Source organism: Nomascus leucogenys, chromosome 7b, assembly GCF_006542625.1.
Source record: "Nomascus leucogenys isolate Asia chromosome 7b, Asia_NLE_v1, whole genome shotgun sequence".
In the NCBI taxonomy this organism is placed as follows: domain Eukaryota; kingdom Metazoa; phylum Chordata; class Mammalia; order Primates; family Hylobatidae; genus Nomascus; species Nomascus leucogenys.
In genome coordinates, this window is record NC_044387.1 from 105,052,567 (window position 1) to 105,075,900 (window position 23,334).

General features: G+C 45.3%; 1 protein-coding gene across 3 annotated transcripts in view; it reads right to left on the reverse strand.

Moving 5' to 3' along the window:
- The window catches only part of ACSL1 (acyl-CoA synthetase long chain family member 1), a 71,512-nt gene that overhangs the window by 44,988 nt on the left and 3,190 nt on the right, over nucleotides 1-23,334 (reverse strand). For 2 of the 3 annotated variants that reach the window (XM_030816384.1, XM_030816382.1), the window contains exon 2: nucleotides 2,798-3,024. In XM_030816384.1, coding sequence (XP_030672244.1) covers nucleotides 2,798-2,992 — 195 coding nt within the window. In that variant the 5' untranslated portion in view covers nucleotides 2,993-3,024. Of the gene's footprint in view, nucleotides 1-2,797; nucleotides 3,025-7,769; nucleotides 7,999-23,334 lie in introns of those variants that run through there. The other variant, XM_030816383.1, reaches the window with a different exon arrangement.

Consider the following 23,334-nt stretch of genomic DNA (forward strand, 5'->3'; position numbering starts at 1 on the left):
TGACAGTGATGTAAAAAGAAAGCAAACCCACAAAATCTGCTTCCATCCATTTCTCAAAGTCACAGAGCAGCAGCAGCAAAATCCTTCAGAAGATGGAAGTTCTTCCTTGGCACGCAGGGCGTCACAGTTATGACTGTGAGCTGCCACTACAGACACAAGGACGTGGTTCTCCAGACAGGGCCCTGATCAGTCCAGGCTCCAACACTTAGGAAACACTTTTTGGATTCTGTTCCTAACCCAGCTTGTCTGTCCCGTTCTCTAATTTAGGTCTTCATTAGAGGTGACCAGCATGAGTGTTAACCTCCTCTTTACAACCCTGATTTTTATTTTTCTTAGAGACAAGGTCTCGCTCTGTTGCCCAGGCTGGAGTGCAGTGGCACAGTCATAGCTCACTGCAGTGTCCAACTCCTGGGTTCGAATGATTCGTCCACTTCAGTCTCCTGAGTAGCTGGGACTACAGCCATGAGCCCACCACACCCAACTAATTAAAATTAAAAAATTTATAGAGATGAAGTCTTGCTATGTTGCCCAGGCTGGTCTCAAACTCCTGGCTTCAAGCAATCCTCTCACCTCGGCCTCCCAAAGTGCTGGGATTACAGTCATGTGCCACTGCACCCAGCCCTACAATCCTGATTTTTAAAAGGAAATTTCAGAAGGTGTAACTTACAAAGAACCTCTGTGCTACTGCCTTAAAAATCAGTAGCTGGGAAACAGCCAGCGTGGGTTGTGATGAGAAGTGGCCAAACCAAAAAGTGCGGATTCTTCTCAGTTTATTATCCGTGTAAACGTTATTGGACGAGGAGGGTGATAAAAACTGTGCATGTGAGATGGGGGTGCAGAGTGAGGGTGGGAACTGGCAAACCCTGCTTACTTGTTTTCAAAGTAGGAACACAGCAACAATATTCCACTCCGGCCACCAGACCCCCGCAGCAGCGCCAGATGCACAGGGTCTTCACCGGTACCTTATGAAGTGAATCAAGTTCCTCTTTCCCTGCCCTAGGTGTCCATAGGATGATGCTAGCTATATCAAAGCATCTGTAATTATTAAGCACCATAATTCCAGAGCTACTTTTAAATTTAAATTTTTAACTTCTTTTTTAAAAAGGCAAAGCAAGCTCAGTATCTATTTCTGAGCCCCACAAATTCTGAAAATCAGAGCTAAATCAATGTCTATGAAGAGAGAAAAATCAGGAAGCCTCTATACTGGGCAGTAAAATTACAGATTTTCATTTTTTGCTGCATATCTAAAGTTTTCAATTGTTCTAGAGAGAACATACGTAATTATTTTAATAAGGCACAATGCCTTTATACTAAGCTAAAGTCTTAAAACCACATGTAAGTGCCCCCACAATTTCTCATATAATAGGAATTACTCATTTCTTAACAGTTACTGCTAAGTTATACATGTCTTAACACTGCACTTGCCAACAACTCTTCATAGAGATGGCAGTGCTGCCGTGATACATCAGGTGCTCTGCCAGTAGAGAATGAATGCCAGAACCTCACAGGAATCCCTTAGGAAAAGGGAGATTCCACTCACTCCTCAGCCTGTGTGATTAGCTGAGGTGAAATACTAAGGTACCCTGACCTTCTAAATAGAAATCAAGTAGAAAGTTAACTTTTCTCAGCTGTAGTTCAGTCATTCTATATTTATGAATCTTTTCATAAAAATGAAGAATCTTTTATATATTTTAAGAGTTTCACATTAATGAATCCAAGAACTTGTCTAAAATAAAACAAAGACCTAGAATCCCATAAATAACAAAAATGCTGACTCCAGCCAGGGCTTTATGTGGAAGGGCACACACTCCCTCTGCGGTGGTCAGCCCGGGAGGGTGTGGAAGGCCTTCCATCTCTTACATCTGGAAGCAGTAAATGGGGGGGATCTTGTGTTTCACAATGTTCTTCTGCGTATCTGCTGAATGCGGGAAACACTGAAGGGTGACTGACTTGGGTAGGGGAAAGCAAGCGACCACAGAGAAAAGCAAAGAACAGGTGAGGAGTGGAAGCACCGGTGAGCATGCGGCCTCTTCATCTTCTCCACACCCCGCCTTTCTCACTAGGGAAGGCAGGGAGAACAGGAGCACTAAGAATCTTCCTGAAAGGATCCTAAGGTTTCCTTGCGCCATCCCTCCTATTAAGCCCTAATTGTCCGCGTTCCAGTTTCATTTTCCTAACATGAGAGCACAGCCTCCAGCGTGCCCAAGTCACACACAACCACGGCGCTCGGCAACCCAGCCAGACGCGCCTCTTAGGGTTGTTTCTTCATGTCCTGCCCCGAATTCTGCAGCCACGTTCTTCTGTCAAGTTCTCACTCCAGCCCTACTCTATTTGAAATCCCAAAGTCCCTTCCAACAGCCTAGGGATGTGTTCTAAGTGTCAGATGTACCACGAGTGCATTCTTTCGGTAACATTTGTTTGAAAACTCTCATTCCTACCAGAATCTAACCCCTGTGAGAACAGGGGTTCTGTGCTGTATTTTTCCTTGTGGAATCCTCCAGGCTGACCACAGTGCCTACCACAGGATAGAAACTCAACATCATTTCTAGAATGATCTTCCATGTGACGGGAGGTAGACACCCAACCAACACCCTCTCATCTGTCCCTGTGCCTATATTTTGCCCTGTACCTCTATTTACCACCATCAGTAATTGGGCACATTTCCATTTATAAAGTGCACTTACAAACAAATATTTGATTGTGACTGTGATCTTGATGGATATCACATTCAACAGGGCTTAGCTCATCTGGGGAAATGCGGAGAAAACACACAAGGCAGGCTGGGCCCTCCACTTACCGCCACTTCCACTGACTGCATGGAGAGGTCACATGGTGGCTTCAGGGGTTTGGGTCTCGTGGCGTACCAGAAAGTGGTGAGTGCTGCAAAAGCTCCGAAGCCCATAAGCGTGTTGGTCGGAAGAGTACGCACGTACTGTCGCAAGTCAACCAGCTCTGGCATTCGAAAATACCGGAACAACTCGTGGGCTTGCATTGTCCTGTGTTGATAGTTCTCTAAGCTGAATTCTGTTGGAAGAGGAAAATGTCATGTTCATTCCAGGGAAGCAGGACTCCTCTCCAGAACTCCAAAATTCCCAAAGGCCAGCCATCTAATTGGGTAGCTGCTCGGCCAGTCCAGGCATTAAACCCACAATCTAATGATCCGGGGCTTCTCCTGGCTGTCAAGTGTCATTTTTCTAAAAACACTTTAGGATTTCATTTTCATTCTATTTCTCCATTACCTTGTATTGAAAAAACCCCATTCTCTTCCTTTCATTAACCATATTAAAAAGATTTTGCTCAGGAAGAAGTCTTCCCATAAAAACTCAAATAAGTAGATTTAAGTTTCTATTTTCTTCTTTGCTATTATGTCTCTGCTCTCGTCTGTCCACTTAATCAAAAACACTCGACTCTCATTGTCAAGGCTAATGGGAATATGAGTGAAGGGGAAGTACAAGCCCAAACCACCTAAGGGCCATCAGTTTCTATTTCTTCCAACAGATCTCAGAACAAGTTCCCAAACTGGTTAAACACATCAATCTAAATTTCACCTTCCTGTACTCCTCACACCACAATAGTGGCAATATAAATGCTGGGAAACCCATAGTTGGCTATTCTGGTAAGATCAGTTTCTTTTACACTCCCCAAGACATTATAGCCAAAAGAAACAAACAGATAAATTGGTGTGCATAAACTTTAAACCAACCACCAGATATCTAAAGAGGGAATACAGCACAGTGTTTGAGAGAAAGTACAGAATAGTATTTGAGATCCTAGATGCAGCCGGGCACGGTAGCTCACACCTGTAATCCCAGCACTTTGGGAGGCCAAGGCAGGTGGATCACTTGAGGTCAACAGTTTGAGATCAGCCTGGCCAACACGGTGAAAACTCCATCTCTTCAAAAAATACAAAAATTAGCTGGGTGTGGTGGTGGGCACCTGTAATCCCAGCTACTCAGGAGGCTGAGGCAGGAGAATTGCCTGAATCCAGGAGGCAGGGGGTTGCAGTGAGCCGGGATCGTGCCACTGCACTCCAATCTGGGTGACAAAGTGAGACTCCGTCTCAAAAAAGAAAAAAAAAGACCCTAGATGCTAGAGCCAAATTCTGCCTCCCTGGCCTATGGGCTGTATGATTTGGGACAAATGACCTCACCTCCCTGTGCCTCAGTTTCCTCATCTGTAAATGGAGATGGAAATAGCACCTTATCTCGCAGGGCTTTTCTGACTGCTAGATGACTCATGTAAAGAGGTAAGAATGACCTCACATACTTTAGAAAGTGCTCAAAAATGTTAGATGTTATGATTAGTTCCTCTACCAACGCTCTGTGATTCACCCCGAGTGCAGAATAAGCAAAGCACGCAGGTAAAAACACTGCCTACGAGGAGTGTTCAGACAAAATTCAGAAGCTTCTGCACGGCAAAAGAAACTACCAGCAGAGTGAACGGGCAACCTACAGAATGGGAGAACATTTTTGCCATCTACCCATCTGATAAAGGGCTAATATCCAAAGTCTACAAAGAACCCAAAAAAATTTACAAGAAAAAACAAAAATTTACAAGAAAAACAACAAACAAGTGGGCAAAGGATATGAACAGACACTTCTTAAAAGAAGACATTTATGCCACCAACAGACACATGAAAAAATGCTCATCATCACTGGTCATCAGAGAAATGCACTGTGGTTTTGATTTGCATTTCTTTTTCTTTGTTAAAATATAGAAATTTTCTGCTAAAGTTTAAATTTAAATGAAATTAATTTTAAATTTAATGGTCTCTGTTTTACAGGCCATTAATACTACCAGAACCAACATAATGTATTTGCTCTGCTCATTCAATCTCTGCTACAATGAATCCGTGTAAGTGTACACACACACACACACACACACACACACACGAAATTTCAAGGTTTACCTTGACAGCAAAGAAAGAACAGATAAGCAGATTTCTTCAGGCCATGGTTCTGGAAAGAAGGCAACAGCACTTACAAAACCACTCACCATCTGTGCCACCAACAGCTGACTGCTAGGTGACACCCCACTGCAGACACAGAAGAGGGCAGTGAGCCTGGGGGTGGGCGGGGGTTAGCAGGGCTCAGCCGCACTCCCCCAGCCTATCAAGGTCCCTCAGGGCATAAGTCACATGCCGAGCCCCACGCTGCTGCCCACTGGGCTAAAGGTAACTAGCAGACAAAATCCACACTTGACTTCTCAGGAGAGCAGAGGGGTGGAGGATAGGCCAATGGGCAGCCAGCAGCAAAGTCACCCCACTGCTCCACCCATGGGCAGGGACAGGCATCAGTGAGTGTTGCTGCCAGGACCGGTTCTGAAAACAGACACTGTTTTCTTTCTGCTCAGCTTCCCAATAAGAGACAATGGGCATGTATTTTTTAAACCGCTGAAATGAAGGATAGGATGCTGGGTGGTATGTTTAACCAAGGTAAGGCATACCAAGAAAGAAACAGATTGCCCAGAGCATGCTGACAGCAGATTTATTATACACGAATACATAGGAATTGAGCTACTCCCGTCACTCTGCATATCTGAGCACCTAGTGTGAGCCAGGCTTTGGCCAGGCGCTGGGGAGACAGTGTTGATGACCTGGTCTAGACTTTCAGTGGGCTAACCTTCTAGCAGGGAAGATAAAAATCAAACAAGCAAGGTCTGCAAGGCACAGGAGAAGGCCTTTCTGAGGAAGGGATGTACACCAGGTGGGATAAGCAGACAAATCAAGTCCATGTCCTATTGACACTGAGCATTCAGATTCCAGAAACAGTATTGCAACTCCACAACCTCAAAGCAGCCTTAGGAATATAATGTGCAAACTTGCCTTGCCCTCAAATCCTTCCACCTCTAGTTGTCTTCATCACCCTGCAGCACTCCAGGTCTGAATAGGAAGTACTCACCCCTGACACACACTGCCATGCCTTTCTCTCTTCTCTCCCCAAAGCTCCTACAGTAACTCCCATAACACCTAGATTGTGTGAATTTGCAGGTGCTGTTCAACAGAATCACATCCCTGAGTGAGAATCTTAAATAATTCCTCTGTAAACAAATACAGTCAGACACAGGGGATTAATTGGTCTATTTTAAGCATCAACAGTAGCCATGCTATAGACTGCGTTACACCAAGAAAGTTTATTAAATCTACGAAAGAACACTTTAAAAAAAAACTTTAGAAAATTATATATTTAGTAGCATGTGTACAAGAACATTTCATTAGATACTAATCTATAATACTAAGGGTTTGAATCCAGCCAAATTCCTATATTTAGTGGATGATAATGACAAACTATAGCAGTTTAATTCATGCCTCTTAGATGGCAGCCAGATAACAAGCTGCAAGCCAACTTCACTGAACAAACTGATTAATGCTATACATAGGAAAACCATAGTCTATGCATAAAGAACTAAGACAATAGCTCATCCAGATCTCCGTGAAGAACAACTCTTAGACAGACACTGATAGCATGATAAATCTTTTCCCTTCTATTTAACTGCTATTAAGGGAAAGACACTTGGGGTATTTAAAAATGGAGACAGACCAACATCCAAAGAAAATCAGGCACAATAAATAGCCTTTTAATGTTGGATGTGAACATAAGCATTAGGCTAAGGGGTCTCTAAGAAGGACGAAGGCTCATACACTTGCTAACAAATGGTAAAATTCAGACAGATTATATTCTTATTTCAATAGTGTTCTGGTTTGAATATTTCTTTATTCTTTCAAAATCAAATTTCCACATAAACATCTAAATAAACTCATAGCCTGGGCATATAAATCATGCTGCTGTTTGCCAAAAATATAATTCAACTGGCTTAAAGGCTTAAGGAGCCAGTATTTCCCAGCCGGGAACACACAAGGCTACTGACAGCCAGCTTCTCCTTCCTCTACAGCCACTCCTGTGCACCCTCCTCCCCACTCTTACAGAAAGTGGGTTTGCTCAGTTAGTTTTCTGAATTTCCTATAAACCTGGAGTCTAAAACCACAGAAGGATAGGGAAGGTAACAATGGCCAAGGAAATCTGGGCACAAACCCAGTGTTAAGATCCAGCACAGAAGATTCCTTTAAATAGACCTGGGCAGAGACAGGCATAGCGAGGCAGCACTGATGGAAACTGAACTGCACTGACTGTCAGAAACCGAAATCCTGGTACCCGTCTACCCAAACTTTGGATAGAAGAACTAAAAATGCAATTAGCATTTACTTAGTGTTCTGGAACGGCTTTCATATCCAGTGTCTTATCTGAACATCACAAAAGCAAACTGATGAGGAAGAAACCAAGGCCAGAGACCCGTAAGGCTTCCCCAGGATGTTAGTCAAGAACGGGACACCAACCAATGTGACTCTAAATCCAACCTATGCTAATAATTCTGAACTATGCTAAGCCACTGACCCTCTCCCCTGAGAACACACATAACTATCACAAGTCTCCTTTGAACCATGAGGAACCATGAGGTCAGGTTTCTAAAGCCCTGCCAGTACTCACACTCCCAGGTATTATGACAGCTCCGTGCTGAGGTCCATCTAAATGCTCAATGTCTTACAAAAACGTCAGCATTTATTCCATCACCCTGGCCTCTGAACATGTGGTGAGTTCAAGGCCCACTATACACAAAGGTTCACCTCTTCACCATTTTATCTGTACCATGAAAATAGTGGCTAGGGCCAGAGGTGACTCACAAGGACATCCTTCTCTTGAGGACACATACACAAACATACATACACACACACACACACACACTCCCCTGCAATTCTGCAAACTTCTACTTACATTAACATTGTACTCTCTTCATACCATTTAGAAACCAAAAACCGGGTGGTCTGGATGTTTCTCTCCTTCTAAAGTTCCTCAAGCTTTCATCAAGATGAATAATGGCAGTTTGATGGAATATTTCACTAGGAATGCAGCCCTCACACAAACCCACATAGATAACACCCTTGCCCCAGCAGTGGCAAATTAAGAAAGCCTGACATCTTTCCTTAACGCAGCAACCCAAGCTGGCAAGATGCTGCCATTCCGTGCCCCGCCTCCTCCCCTTGTACAATAGGCTATTTACAGAGGCTGAAAGCGCCCCCTTTGTCCTTCACTAGCTGGGCAGAGCTCAGGCTTCAGGGAGGAACAAGAGAGCAGCAGCCAGGCCATTTGCTGTTCTTTCAAAGCACCACTCCAAACCCGTTGGATTCGTGCTCCCTAACCCTGGCTTGGCAAATTCCCTAAAGTTAGATTTGCTCAAGCCATTCCCTTTTGAACCAAAAGAGCAGTCAGGCTCTCCCTAGAAAGAGGGAGGTACAGCAGCTCAAAAGAGATGCCAGTCTCCCAGCTAGAGAGGGAAGCAGAGGTTGCTGTCCAAACCCTATCCCACTGATCTCCCACACTGTGGTCACTGCTCTGGCCCCATCTCCTCACTCTGAGCATCAGGAGAAAGATTTGGGGTACCTTTGGGATCCCATCACAAACATGCAGGTGGTTCCACAGTGAGTTAGTTATTCCCACCTACTGCCTTGTGGCTTTTTCTTCCCAACTAAGTATAATAAATCTTAAACCCACTTAATTTTCATTAAAGTGATCTTATAGATCACCAATTGAATTTCCTAAGGACTTAAAAAGGAGAAACAAAGCAGATGCCCTGATTTTATAAATCTGGCTTATTGAAATATTCGAGTCCAGCTGAATACTTCTACACTTAAACCACTCCCTGCGCATCCCCTTATAAAGTTACCAGAGAAAGAGTGAGACACAAAGCTTTTAACTGTTAACCAGTAAAATGAGGACCACACCTCAACCATTCACATTGGTCACAGATATCATATATGCCCCCCAAAATAAAGAGATCTCAAACACAACATGTCGAATTTGAACAGATAAATTTTTAGGATGCAGGGTCAAATATCTTATAGCAGTTTCTGTATTCATTAAACTACATCTATAGTTAAGTCACATGAAGAACTAAATTACTTTACAAATACTGTTTTAAATTCACATTTCATCAGGCTGGGCGCGGTGGCTCACGCCTGTAATCCCAGCGCTTTGTGAGGCCAAGGCGGGCGGATCACGAGGTCAGGAGATCAAGACCATCCTGGCTAACATGGTGAAACCCCGTTTCTACTAAAAATACAAAAAAAAAAAAAAATTAGCCGGGCGTGGTGGTGAGTGCCTGTAGCCCCAGCTACTCGGGTGGCTGAGGCAGGACAATGGCATGAACCTGGGAAGCGGAGCCTGCAGTGAGCCGAGATCGCGCCACTGCACTCCGGCCTGGGCGACAGAGCGAGACTCTGTCTCAAAAAAAAAAAAAAAAAATCACATTTCATTAATATTTTATTTGAGTTCTTTGAATATGCATCTTCAAACAGGGTTTGGAGCATCTCTACAGCCACTTTTTGAGGCATCAAAACAGTTTTCTGTGGCATACACTCACATTTTCCTCTTCCATTGAAGTTGTTGAAATTGAAGCAGTTTTTGAAGTCATGTATGTGCTACTAGTGAAAAAATTCTCCCAAGTCACAAGAACACATTTGAATGATATTAGAACAGGAGAAATTTTGTCCTATGGGTCCACATTTATCTAACTAAACCTCATACTCTATTGCTTTTTAAACTCATTTTTAAATGCACTTTTTACAGTAACAACCAACATTTGCCTTTGTAAGGTGAAACCCTAAGAAATAATTACCCAGCTAGCATTAAATTTGCCTTAGAAAAAGTCTAATTCAGCTAGTTGACCTGTACAAGGACCCATGACTAGGACTGGCAGAGACGGTTTCAGGACAAGGTGCCTTCTCTCCCTGAGGCTGTTCCAAATACAGGGGCTGAGAGCACCTCATACTATGACAGCCTTGGTAAGACTTAAATAGGAAGGCCGAAGGAGAATTTTGGGACACTTTCATCTTATACTGGGGCAGGAATCTTATATTGGGCTTGGAATTAAAAGACGTAACATAAATGTATACACAAAATAGTGGATAACAAAGTAGCAGTAAGTGCAAAATGAATCTGACCAGGGAGCATTTGCTCTCAGGGAGGGTTGCATGGAGAAGGCACAGCTGAGCTGGTCCTCAACACATGAGAATCATCTAGGAAAATGAGCTATCCTTCATGTCACAGGGACAGAGACAAGGCTACTAGAAGTGCCTCCTGACCTCAGGGCTCACATTTTCGCACATTAATCTGGAACAAACAATAGGGCTCAAGCGGATAGGAGAGGAGAGGATAGAGGAGAGGAGAGGATAGAGGAGAGGAGAGGATAGAGGAGAGAAGAGGAGAGGAGAGGAGAGGAGAGGAGAGGATAGAGGAGAGGAGAGGATAGAGGAGAGGAGAGGAGAGGATAGAGGAGAGGAGAGGAGAGGAGAGGAGAGAGGAGAGGAGAGGAGACGAGAGGAGAGAGGAGAGGAGAGGAGACGAGAGGATAGAGGAGAGGAGACGAGAGGAGAGGAGAGGATAGAGGAGAGGAGAGGAGACAAGAGGATAGAGGAGAGGAGAGGAGAGGATACAGGAGGGGAGAGGAGACGAGAGGATAGAGGAGAGGAGAGGATAGAGGAGAGGAGAGGATAGAGGAGAGGAGAGGAGAGGACAGAGGACAGGACAGAGGACAGGACAGGACAGGACAGGACAGGACAGGATAGGAAAGGGGAAGGAAGATGTTTGGGGAAATCCACTTAGCTATGATTTTGTTAGGAGCCACTGTGCTTAAGCACTTGCTGTGTGTCAGGCACTGTGCTAAGGGACCGCACACAGGGCTAAATGCGTCCTCATCACAGTCCTTACTGCACGGGGTTGTTACTGCCTTCAGCTCAAAGATCAGGAAACTGTACAGAAGTCAAATGTCCTGCCCTTGTTCCACATGAGAACAGGATGAGTGCCTGGGTCTGAAGCCAAAGCCCACAGACCTCAAGAGCTGAGCACAACAGCCCAGTCGTGCGTGGGTGTTCAAGTCTAGACAGAGGGCATAGGTGACACTGATAATGACAAGCCACGATGCACAATGCTTTTTTTTTTTTGAGACGGAGTCTCGCTCTGTCGCCCAGGCTGGAGTGCAGTGGCGCGATCTCGGCTCACTGCAAGCTCCGCCTTCCGGGTTCACGCCATTCTCCCCCCTCAGCCTCCTGAGTAGCCGGAACTTCAGGCGCCCACCACCACGCCTGGCTAATTTTTTTTTTGTATTTTTAGTAGAGACGGGGTTTCACCGTGTTAGCCAAGGTGGTCTTTATCTCCTGACTTCGTGATCTGCCCGCCTTGGCCTCCCAAAGTGCTGGGATTACAGGTGTGAGCCACCGCACCCGGCTGCACAATGCTTTAAGAGCCCAGGATTCGAACCCAAATTTCCAACAGATGAACGGATCAACAAAATGTAGTCTATAAAATGGAATATTATCCAACCTTTAAAAAGAAGGAAATTTGGATACATGCCATGATATGGATGACGCAAAGGACAAATACTGCATGATCTCACTTCTAGGAGGTACCTAGAATCAGCAAATTCACAGAGACAGAAAGCAGCAGAGAGGTTACTGGGGGCTGGGCAGGGGGAGGAGGAATGAGCGTTACTGCTTAACGGGTACAGAGTTTCAATTCGGGATGATGAAACATTCTGGAATGAGATGGTGGTAGTGGTTATACAACCCTATGAATGTACTTCATACCATTGTGTAACTGTGTACTTAAAAATGATTAGCATGACAAATTGTATGTTATATATATTCTACCACAATAAAAAAAGTTTAATTATTTTTAAAAATTGCTTAAGTGGATACAAATGGACAAAAGAGAAGTAATTTTGAGCCTGAGAATGAATGGCAAAACACTGAAGAGACACTGGGAAGAGGAGACAGGAGGGTGATTTGTGAGCAACCAGCCCAACTTTCCAGGGTCCTCAGAGCCCTCCTTCATGTGTGAGGAGGCGGCAGTTCCACAACCATCCAGAAGTCTTACACAATCCCCTCTATGAGAAGCAATCAGTCCTTCCTCTGAACTCCAGGACTTCTTTATTTGTAAACCTGTGTGGTACTTAGCACCTCCTGTTTTACACTTACAGTGAGTGGTACTTAGTACCTCCGTAGATGGTTCTTCCTCTCCCCGGCCAGGGTCTCCTCCCATCTGTCTTTATATGCCCTTGGTGCTTAACACAGTCCCGAGCCAAGGACAGGTGCTTAACAAACATCTACTGAGTCATGAATGACCCTCTGTGATTCTGACCGTGTCAGACCCTCTGTGATTCTGACTGCATCTCTGCAGCAAGTCCCTGGAGGATATATTCATAGAACAGTGATTCTCCAAAAAGAAAGGGGGTATTAAGCATTTTCCAACTTCAGTAGTCTCCGGCTAACCCCCCACCAGACTCCCACACAGCACACCAGAAAGGAGTAGAGAGCATCTCCTGGCTGACTCGGGGAAAAAGAAAAGGGTGCGAGCCACTGATTTAAAGGGGACATAAAAATATCCTTTTGCTCTTATTTTGATCATGTTTTATATTTCTCAAATTGTTTCACTTAAGTAGAATGTCAGCCCAAGACTGCCGTCAACTCTAAGGGCAAGTGTCTTTAGAAGACACTGAGATACACTGAGATTTGGACAGACGACTGATGATTCATTTAACACAAATCAAGGCTGCCCCCGGGGAAGAGATCAAATAAGTACTTTTCTTAGGTAAAACAGCAAATGTCAGAAAGGCTTGAGCCCAGAGCCCCATACCAGGGCTGGATTCCAACTTCTGTGAGTTTTCTGTGACAGAAAAGAGAATCTTCCAAACCAGGGAAACAGACAAGACTCAAGCACAAGATCCAGAGTCCCAAGCGAGGGCTCTAGTGAGGTGAATGCTCCCAGAAACACGGAGCTAGTAGGCGGCCACCTGAGATGCACGGAATGCTGACAACAGGACCTGCCCAGCATTCTCCAGAGCAAACAGAACAAAACATATAGCTCTCCTCCCTTCTCTCTCCATACACAGCTACAAAGATCTGTCATGTACATCCACTTGAGAAAATGATGATTAGAGTTAGGACATGCCCCATGAAGATATCCGGGTCATGTACAGCCTTTGCGTGGGACAGCAGGACTAAATTTTGGCGGTACATATTTAAGAGGGCAAGTTTCCATTCAAAAAATTTCCTAAGAGAAGCAAGATGACTCCACTTGTCTTCGAGACTGATTGAATAAGGCTAAGCAACTGTTGTAGATATGTCACAATGAAGCAGAGAAGTTTACTGATAAGAGCTAGAGAAGGCAGGTTTGTTACATATGTATACATGTGCCATGTTGTTTTGCTGCACCTATTAACTCGTCATTTAGCATTAGGTGTATCTCCTCATGCTATCCCTCCCCCCTCCCCCCACCCCACAACAGTCCCCGGTGTGTCATGTTCCCCTTCTTGTGTCCATGTGTTCTCATTGTTCAATTCCCACCTATGAGTGAGAACATGTGGTGTTTGTTTTTTTGTCCTTGCGATAGTTTACTGAGCATGATGATTTCCAGTTTCATCCATGTCCCTACAAAGGACATGAGCTCATCATTTTTTATGGCTGCATATGTAACAAACCTGCACATTGTGCGCATGTACCCTAAAACTTGTATAATAATAAAATAAAAAAAAAGAAATGATAAATGTTCGAGACGATGGATACGTTAATTACCCTAAATTGATCATATACATTGTATACACATTAAAGTATCACTCTGTACCCCATAAATATGTGCAATTATTACACATCAATTAAAAATATTAAATGAAAAAAAAAGGGCTAGAGAAGGCAGCCGACTTGGGCAGACAGCCTCAGTCAATAGCTTTGTGGCAGCGGATGGAGACGAAAAGATCCGCTTTTTAGGCTGACGCAACCCTTCTGCAAAGAGCAAGACAGAAAAGGCTTGTGTAGATTAAACTTCTCACTCACGAACTGGATCAATACGGCATGTTCTTTCAGTGGACGTTCAGCACAGGAAGAGTCGGAATTGTGTCTCTATGACCGCAAGTTGAAGAACATGACAGCACGTTCTAAGGGTATTAGGGTATTAGGCAAGACAAGCAGGGCCTGTTATTACAAAAGCTAAAGAAGGAAATAAAAGGCTTTTTGCCACTGAAATAATCCAGAAGACTCTTCACCTTACTGGACTCAGCTAACCACAAAGTAAGCCCTGAAGCAAGAGACCACACCAGGAGAAGACAGCACAACTGAACAGCAGAGAGGATCAAACATCCTTTCACAATAGCCAGAGCTGGCCCCAAGCTAGGCAGACACTCTCCTCCTCCGAGGGCCACGGATGGAGAGGAAGCTCCACTTGTTTGAGAAACTGCACACAGAGAAGGTACCTAGATCCTGGGGTCCTCTCAGGTGCTTTGCCCAAAGTCAGGATCTTCCCATCTTCCCATGGTGACTATGGAAATAAACAGAATATGAGCATGGATGGCCGGGCGCGGTGGCTCACGCCTGTAATCCCAGCACTTTGGGAGGCCAAGGCAGGCGGATCACAAGGTCAGGAGATCAAGACCATCCTGGCTAACATGGTGAAACCCCGTCTCTACTAAAAATACAAAAAAATCAGCTGGGCACGATGGCGGGCGCCTGTAGTCCCATGTACTCAGGAGGCTGAGGCAGGAGAATGGCGTGAACCCGGGAGGCGGAGCTTGCAGTGAGCCGAGATTGTGCCACTGCACTCCAGCCTGGGCGACAGAGTGAGACTCTGTCTCACCAAAAAAAAAAAAAAAAAAAAAAAAAAGAAGAGAGCGGGTAGGGGGGAGAGCTACGCCTCCTTCCAGCATGGACATCATGGTAGCTTCTCCAAGACTATGTAAGACAAGGGAAAAGATGGCCACACAATCCTGGCGTCCAGGACTAAACAATCAAGTCTCCACCTTTACCCAAAAGCCCCAGGGAACAGTGATATATGAAGAAAAGAGTCAATGTTAAAACCTTCAATTCTATGTGGTGAGTCTATGGGTGTTTTTACTACTATGTTGTTGTTCTTTGTATGTTGCTATATTTTTTCCAATTTTTTACTGTGGAAAAATTAATATAATATAAAACTTGCCATCCTAACTATTAGCTGTATTTTTAAAAGTTTCTCCAGATAAAGAAGCTATAAGTGAGTCAGGTCAGTTAAAGTCCTCTTGTATTTATGTATCTCCCACCTGCTCCACAAAGGATTTAGGTAGTGACCCGTCCTCAGAACAGAATGACAGATAGGATATAAACCCCTGCTGGAAAATACGTAGCTATGCTTTGCCCCATCTGCCCACGCTGGACCCGGCTTAGCCACTGACCTGCTATGTAAGCCACTTCCACTTTCGTGCCTCTTTGAAAAAGGAGTCACACCACAAAAAAAGAAGCGACACTCTGAACATTCCAGGGGGATAACCAACTCTCTTTAGTCCCTGACAAACAGAAAGCCTGAGGATAAAGTACTTACAAGGTTTTCTTTGCCTTCAGCAAGTTTAGGATATCAATGAAGACAAACACACCTGCAAGAGTTAACAGAGCTACAGAAGACAGATCTGATAACCACGGCAGGTAGGGCCCTGGTGCTCCAGGAATCTAGAGGAGGGAGAAAACAGTACGCATGCACCAGGCATCCCAGGGAGGGCTGTCCAGAGAGCTGAGGGTGGAACCAGCCCAAGTCTGAACAGGCAGAGACAGGAGGGGGTGGAGAAACACTAGCAACAGCCAGACAGTGCTGCCAGCAAAGAGACAGGGAGGAGGCCCTGCAGGAGCAGCAGGTGGACTGGGGACTCGCAGCGGCATTGTAAGGCAACCGCCAGGAGCTTCTGCCTCTCTCTCCCATGACAGCATTCTTGTCAACCGGCTGAGTAAGAAACAGCTGGCTGCAGGAGGCTCGCCCTCGCCCAGTGGGTATTTAGTTCACAGAGCCCTCCTGTCCCCGCCAGGACCCAGGCCTGGGGTGGGAGACTGGGAAGAGCAAGACACAGTCCTTGTCTTCAAGGAGTCCACACCACCCCGCAGCTCACAGAGGTCACAGCTATCACGTATCAGTGACCTGGATAAGAAGGTTAAAGAGGGCACAGGTTGGGTAGAGTTACTTACACCTCTTAAAATAGACCAAGGTTTCAGAGACTGATAACCACAGAAATGGCTTAGCAGGACATGAGTGAGAAGACAGAACACAAAGACCTCTCTGCCCAGGGAGAGGAAGATCAGCCTCTCACAAGTTTGGAGAAATCCACTTCTGAGTTGAGTTTTTACAGATTTCAAAAGGTACCTGCTGTTACTTTAAAAAGCAGAGATGAGGCCAGGTTTACAGGCTTACGCCTGTAAACCCAACACTTTGGGAGGCAGAGGTGGGTGGATCATCTGAGGTCAGGAGTTTGTGACCAGCCTGGCCAACATGGCGAAACTCCGTCTCTACTAAAAATACAAAAATTAGCCAAGCATGATGGCGCGCACCTGTAGTCCCAGCTACTCGGGAGGCTGAGGCAGGAGAATCGATTGAACCCGGGGGGGGGCGGGGGGGGGGGCGCGGTGACAGTGAGCCAAGATGGCACCACTGCACTCCAGCCTGGGCAACAGAGACTCCGTCAAAAGGAAAAAAAAAAAGCAGAGATGAATGGAATCTACAAGATAATCACAGGCTGTGAGGCTCCCCAGGACTGGACATAGCCTGCAAAAAACATGGGACCCTGTTCTGACCTCTAAATTGTGCCTGTTATGTAGAAGACTTCAGTGGTGTTGGAGGAAGCAACAAGTGAAATAGCGAAAAGGTTAACCAGGATTTAGCTCATGGTATGGGGAAGAAGAGAGGTGCTGTTGACAACCATGAGACATGTGCTAAAATTACACAAAGAGTTCAGGTAACTATAAAAAGAGGTGACTGGCCCTGGGGAAGCCAAAATCAAAACAAACCTAACAAGTTGCGGAAGATTATAGAATAACGACCAGTGTTTAAAAGACAGAAAGCAAAAGAGACCATGCAGTTCGGCCATGACCTGCTCGGAATGGGTGACACTAGTTTCAGGTCTCCATATTCCCTTCATGTTTCACTTAAAATTTATTATGAAAATTCAAATGTATTCAAATGTAGACACAGTAGTATCATAAAACTATATTTTATGTACCCATGACTCCAACTTCAGCTTCAGTAATGATCAACATCTTGCTGTTTCATTATACCCACTTCTTAAAAAAATTTAAGTTATATCCCAACAGCCTGTCTCTCAGGTGACATTTCTGAGGCCTCCACGGCTCTATGGTTCTACCGCGTGGGGGTATCATGTGCGGGATAGTAAAACTGACTGGCATGTAGGTTGCATCTTGCCAACTGCCCAAAGGTTTAAACAAAAGGAGGCAACCTGAATATTGACTTGAAGCATCCAACTCAGCATAATACTTAATTATCATGCAAGAAAAACGCCCATATATTCCATTTGCAAATACTGAGGATATGCAAGTCAGCTCCAGCCTTAGGGGATAGGATAGTAAACAAAAGAGAAAAAAATAAAACCCTGATCCCAATGAGGCTTCCACACTGCTAAGTTTTGGGACCAGAGACAAAACCCACTCTGGAGTTAACCTGACTCGCCTGAAGTCACAGGCCTATTTGACATGAATCACAACCTGGCCAGAGAGCAGTTTCTATTCCCCTTTAATTGACCAATTCTTTCCTTTTTAAAAAATGGCATTCAGAGGTCTCTCATGATACTGGTGCTAGAGAAGGAGTTAACTTTCTGGTTCTCTAAACTTCTGATGATGTACTCTAATAAATAAATGCACCCCTCACATTAAATGCTTTTATCTATAAACTATATACATGTACATCCTGCAAATATTTTCTGAACATTAGAAAACACACAAATATGAATTTAAAAGATGGCCAAAAAATAATTATCCATAGAAGTTCTAATGTTTCTATTCTATTCTACACCCTAATGGATGGTCTAGCCAGCCACTATGGGGCATACACCCCACTCTGGAGACAGTCCTTCAATCTCCTGAGCAGCCCTGCAGCCTCTTTGGTGGCTTGCCTGGCTAGTGTCTCCATCTGTTCCCCACCGTGGGCAACAACGAATGAAACTGCTAATGGAAGCACCCTGAAATGCGTGCCACACCTGCGAGGCAGAGGGACAGTGCCTGCAAAACCCTGCAAAAAGGGACTGTCACATCAAAGAGGGAGGCAAAGACACTGAGCATCACCCAGTGATGGAGGGAAGCATGCTAGAGAGAGCAGGACACTACGGGTGACTGTCACCTGGCCTGCCTGAGAGGATGAGGAGACTGAGCCGGCCTCTCTGGAGGACAGAGACTTGAGGCCAAGACCCATGCCAGGCTCCAGGGCTGGCCTCCTCTGAAGGTCTGTCCTAGACACCCTGAAGCTTCAGCCCTGACCCCAAGGACAAGGATCTTCACCCTGCCTGAACTCTAGGGAGGTCTTGGCATCGGCAGAGTTTGCCTCTGACTCACATCAGGAGAGAAAAGCACAGACTGGCTGTCTTCAGAGTCTAACCTGGGAATCTGGGCTGCTCAGCCACCCCCTCGAGAACTCAGTTCCGTCCACTGTGAGGTGCCTGGCTGGGCTGCTTGACAGACAAGGCCCCCCGCCAGCTCCCCATCCTGGGATGCCTCAGAAGCTTGCCTGAGGCACAATGTAGGTAATTGTCCTACAGAAGGAACAATGAGCCATTTGACCATTTCACTAGTGGCACAGAAACAAGGGGCAATTTGAACACAAGAATACCAGGTAAAGGAAGACTACAGTAGAGTTATGTAACATTAGCTGGAGCTCAACACTAATCTCCTCCCCTCCCACACCCTGCAAAGACCACAGCCACCTGCTTCTCCAACACAACTGAAACTACACGGAAAGAAACACCTCAGACGTACTCCGAAACACAAACTTCACCCAGTGAAAGCACAGGCTTAGGTCCAGAGACTTTCGATGTCTTGATCTTAGCTATAAGATCTAAGTTTTGCACAGTATCAGAATAGACAAACCTGGAACATTACAATGTATATTCTTGTTAGAGACCACCTTCTATGGGACATCTGACCATCGGAACCTGCCCTACCCTCAATCCATCATTAGATAATCTTACCTGCTTACTAGCGCTAAGGCCCTGTATTAAACGCTGCTGAAAACACAGAGATGACAATGACTAGGTCTCCCATGTGCCCAGAGCTTAGAGTGTGGCTGGGGTGCCAATCTGTGGAAGCCAGATATGCACTCATGAAAAGACGCACGTGGGACAGAGGCTGGGATGCTCATCAAAATATTTAATAGCCAGTACGGACAGACACCAACCAGTCAGAAAAGACACAGGCCAGTGCACCAAAACAGGGCTCCGAAGTTCCTCTGCTGCCCGCCCCATGTATTAACCCTTTAGTTTCCACATGAAGGGTGGGGCACTTGGGTAGCAGCTATTCTCTAGCCAGGATGGGAGTATTTCGATATTTTAACCACTAGCGTGATCGCTGGTGCATCCACAGCTGAATGACAGTCAGCGTAGCTGAGGAAGGGGAGAGTCACTCCAGGAAAAGTGCCTCTGAGGAGCAGGGCTCTGTGGGACAAGGAATGGCATTCCAAATAGGCCAACGTGGGCATCATACCATTTAGATGTACTTTTTTTTTTTGGACACAGATCCTCACTCTATACCCTAGGCTGGAGTGCAGTGGCATGATCTCGGCTCACTGCAACCTCCGCATCCCAGGCTCAGGGGATTCTCCTGCCTCAGCCTCCTGAGTAGCTGGGATTACAGGTACCTGCCACCACACCTGGCTAATTTTTGTATTTTTAGTAGAGACAGGGTTTCGCCATGTTGTCCAGGCTGGACTTGAACTCCTGACCTCAGGTGATCCACCTGCCTTAGCCTCCCAAAGTGCTAGGATTACAGGCGTGAGCTACCACACCCAGCCTAGGTGTACTCAACACAAACTTTATCCCAGCAAAAGCACAGGTTTGAGTCTAGAGATTTTCAGTGTCTTGATCTTAGCTATAGGATCAAGGACACCATTGGACCAGGACATAGGAAGGTCAGTTGGGCAGATGACAGCACCCAGGTACAGTGTCTTGGGTACACAGACCCACTAACCCCATGCCACTAGAGTTTGCTTTCTAGAAGCCTCAGGATATGGTGGTTTGGAAAGGAGTGGAGATAGCAGGTAGGAACCAAGCTGCAGAAGCCCCTGACAGGCAAGGTAAATAAACACCTGGAGCCTTATGGAGAGGAGCCTGGAAGGCTTCTGCTTAGGAGGGATCTGATCAGAGCTGTGATTTAGAAAAAGCAACCATCCCCCTCTGCATCCTGCCCCTCCTTCTAACAAAGGCCTTCACTGTTTAAATTGGAGGTGACAATTCTGGATCACGATGGCAATACTGAGAAGGCAAGGAGGAAATACATGTGTGTTGGGCAATACTGCACAGAGAGTAGGTCAGAATAAGCAGAACTGCTGACTGACTGGACTTCAGGGCAGAAACCAAGGGCAATACCGACGTCCAGCCATTCTTTGAACAGGCACAGGGCCTGGGAACAAACTCCACACGTGTGCATGGCCAGAGGGGCAGGCAGGTTGTGTCACCTTGGCCAAGTCGCCCCCCTCCGAGCCCTGCAGCCTCCCAAGTAGCTGGGACTACAGGCACCCGCCACCATGCCTGGCTAATTTTTTGTATTTTTAGTAGAGATAGGGTTTCACCGTGTTAGCCAGGATGGTCTTGATCTCCTGACCTCACGATCCACCCGCCTCGGCCTCCCAAAGTGCTGGGATTACAGGCGTGAGCCACTGCACCCTGCCAATCATGCGTCTCAATTGTTCTCCAGCCTTACAAGACCGATATTCAGGGCAGGCAAAGCCTTTTATTTTTTAATTCTCTAGAAAGTCACAGCTACATAGCAAGTGATCTTATCACTCCCTAAGCCAAGCTGAATCAAAATTTGTGGTCTCTTTCAGCACTCTAGTGGTATAAAGAGATAATTCAAGGCAGAGTGTAAATGAGATGGGGGTAAAATCAAGGAGCAGTGACACCGAAGGAGACCCAGCTCTGTCCTTCCTGTCTTACTGCCAGCTGTATAACCTGGAACTTTCTTTTTTTTTCTTTTGGAGACAGAGTCTCACTCTGTCACCCAGGCTGGAGTGCTGTGGCGCAATCTTGGCTCACTGCAGCCTCCGCCTCCTGGGTTCATGCGATTCTCCTGCCTCCACCTCCTGAGTAGCTGAGACTACAGGCGCGCACCACCACGCCCATTTAATTTTTGTATTTTTAGTAGAGACGAGGTTTCCCCATATTGTCAGGGTGGTCCACCTGCCTCGGCCTCCCAAAATGCTGGGATTACAGGCGTGAGCCACTGCGCCCGGCCTAACCCTGGAACTTTCCAGGCCCTCCTGGACTGAGACACTTCTAGCTCTGGAGGGGCAGTAGAGCCAAGCAATTAGGAGCACAGACCCTGAAGCCAGACTGCCTAGGTTCAAATTCTGGTTTGAGCAACTTAATCTTTGCACCTGTTCCTTTATCTTGTGTACAGTAAGGACAGCAGCAGGACCTACCTTACAGGGTTGCTGGGGGTACTAAGAGTTAACCCATCAGAAGCTTAGCAGCACCTGGCTCTGTCTGCTGCTCTCATCACTGCTCCTTTCCTAAGCCTGGCCGTGTCCAGGCTGTGGCCACCACCTCGGTCACCTATACCACAGCCCCGCTTCGTGGCAGACACCTGGGCCCTGAGGGAGAAACTAGCTCCGGAAGCACTTTCTCATGACTCTGCTTAATAAAGGAATAAATAGTATTCAGAGTATTTCAGTCCTTCTTAATATGGACATTTCTCCCACAGCAAACCTAAGGGGAAAGTGCCCATTTCTACAGCAGCCAAAGCTGTGCTAATGGATAGAGCCTACGTTTATCAGAAGTCCCCTCCAGAATGAGAAATGGTCTACAGGCAGCCCCGTTTCCTCCTCTCATGCCCTAACTTCTTTCCATTTCTCTTTCCAAACCATGAAATCCCTATTTCAACTGCTTTTGACTAGAATACATGAACCCAAAAGTCCATTAAACCTATTCATTAGTAAAAACACTTTTCAAATTATTATTAATTTCAAGAGTTTTAAAGCAGAACATTTTTTATCTTTTAAAGACGTGTTTAAACATATAACAAAGGTTGGTAAACTGTTCTGAAAAATATCCAACAATTGGGGAGAAGTAACTAAATTATGGCCCATACAGCAAATAATGCAGTTGTCTTCAGAACTTATTTTCTAAAGAATACATAACAACGTGGAAAAAAGCCCACAATATAACCTAGGTGATTAAATTGTCAAAATTGTAATCTTTAATTAACAATGTATGCTTAAAATTTGTTTATTGTAAAGGGAAAAAAGACTGGAAGGAAATACAACAAAACGTTAATAGTATTTAATCTCTGGAAGAGCTTCATTTCTCCTATTTCCCAAATTTTCTCCAATAAGCATGTATGACTCTTAAAATATGAAAAACGAATACAGCTTTTCTGTGGCAAGTGGTTTTTAGATATTAGACAGCTTTCAGAATTTTATTTAAACTTGAAGACCAGCAAATAATTCATAAAGAGAATCAGCCCAGGCACCTATATGGAACCACCAGTTTTGAGATTTTATTTTATTGTTTTTACTTTTTTTTTTCTAGAGATGGGGTCTTGCTGTGTTGCCCAGGCTGGTCTTGAACTCCTGGCCTCAAACAACAAGCTATTTGCCTCCAGATGATCACATCCTTCTAAGGCATGCAGCACAGGGGAGCAGGGCCCTTACTCACCTCCACTTAAGTTTTTGTCCAAGGGTGTGACACCCTCCAAGCCAGCCACACTTCAAGGAGTCTCCAATATTTCACCCGCCCCTCTTGATTCCTCAAAGGTCATAAGTGAATGAATACTGTGTTGTTTCTAACACAGTCAAGAAAGAGAAAGTGGGCTGGGTGCAGTGGCTCACACCTGCAATCCTAGTACTTTGGGGAGGCCAAGGAGGGCAAATCGCTTGAGCCCAGGAGTTCAAGACAACTGGACAATATGGCAAAACCACTTAACTACAAAAAAATATAAAAATTAGCTGGGCATAGTGATGTGCGCCTATAGTCTAAGCTACTGGAGAGGCTGAGGTGGGAGGATCAACTGAGCCCAGGGAGGTGGAGGCTGCAACGAGCCATGATTGTGCCTGTACTCTAACCTGGGCGACAGAGTGAGACCTTATCTGGGAAAAAAGAAAAAAAAAGAAAGTGAAAATGTCATGATGTAGAAAATGAACATAACTCAGATTATGTGATAGTTTTCTCTTCTTGCCATTATATACAACCCAAGGCTTGCCACAAACTGAAATTTCTTATGCGTTGATGTTCAGCATTTGATGTAAAATGACAATCTTAGAGTTGCTGCCACAAACCCTGGTAAAA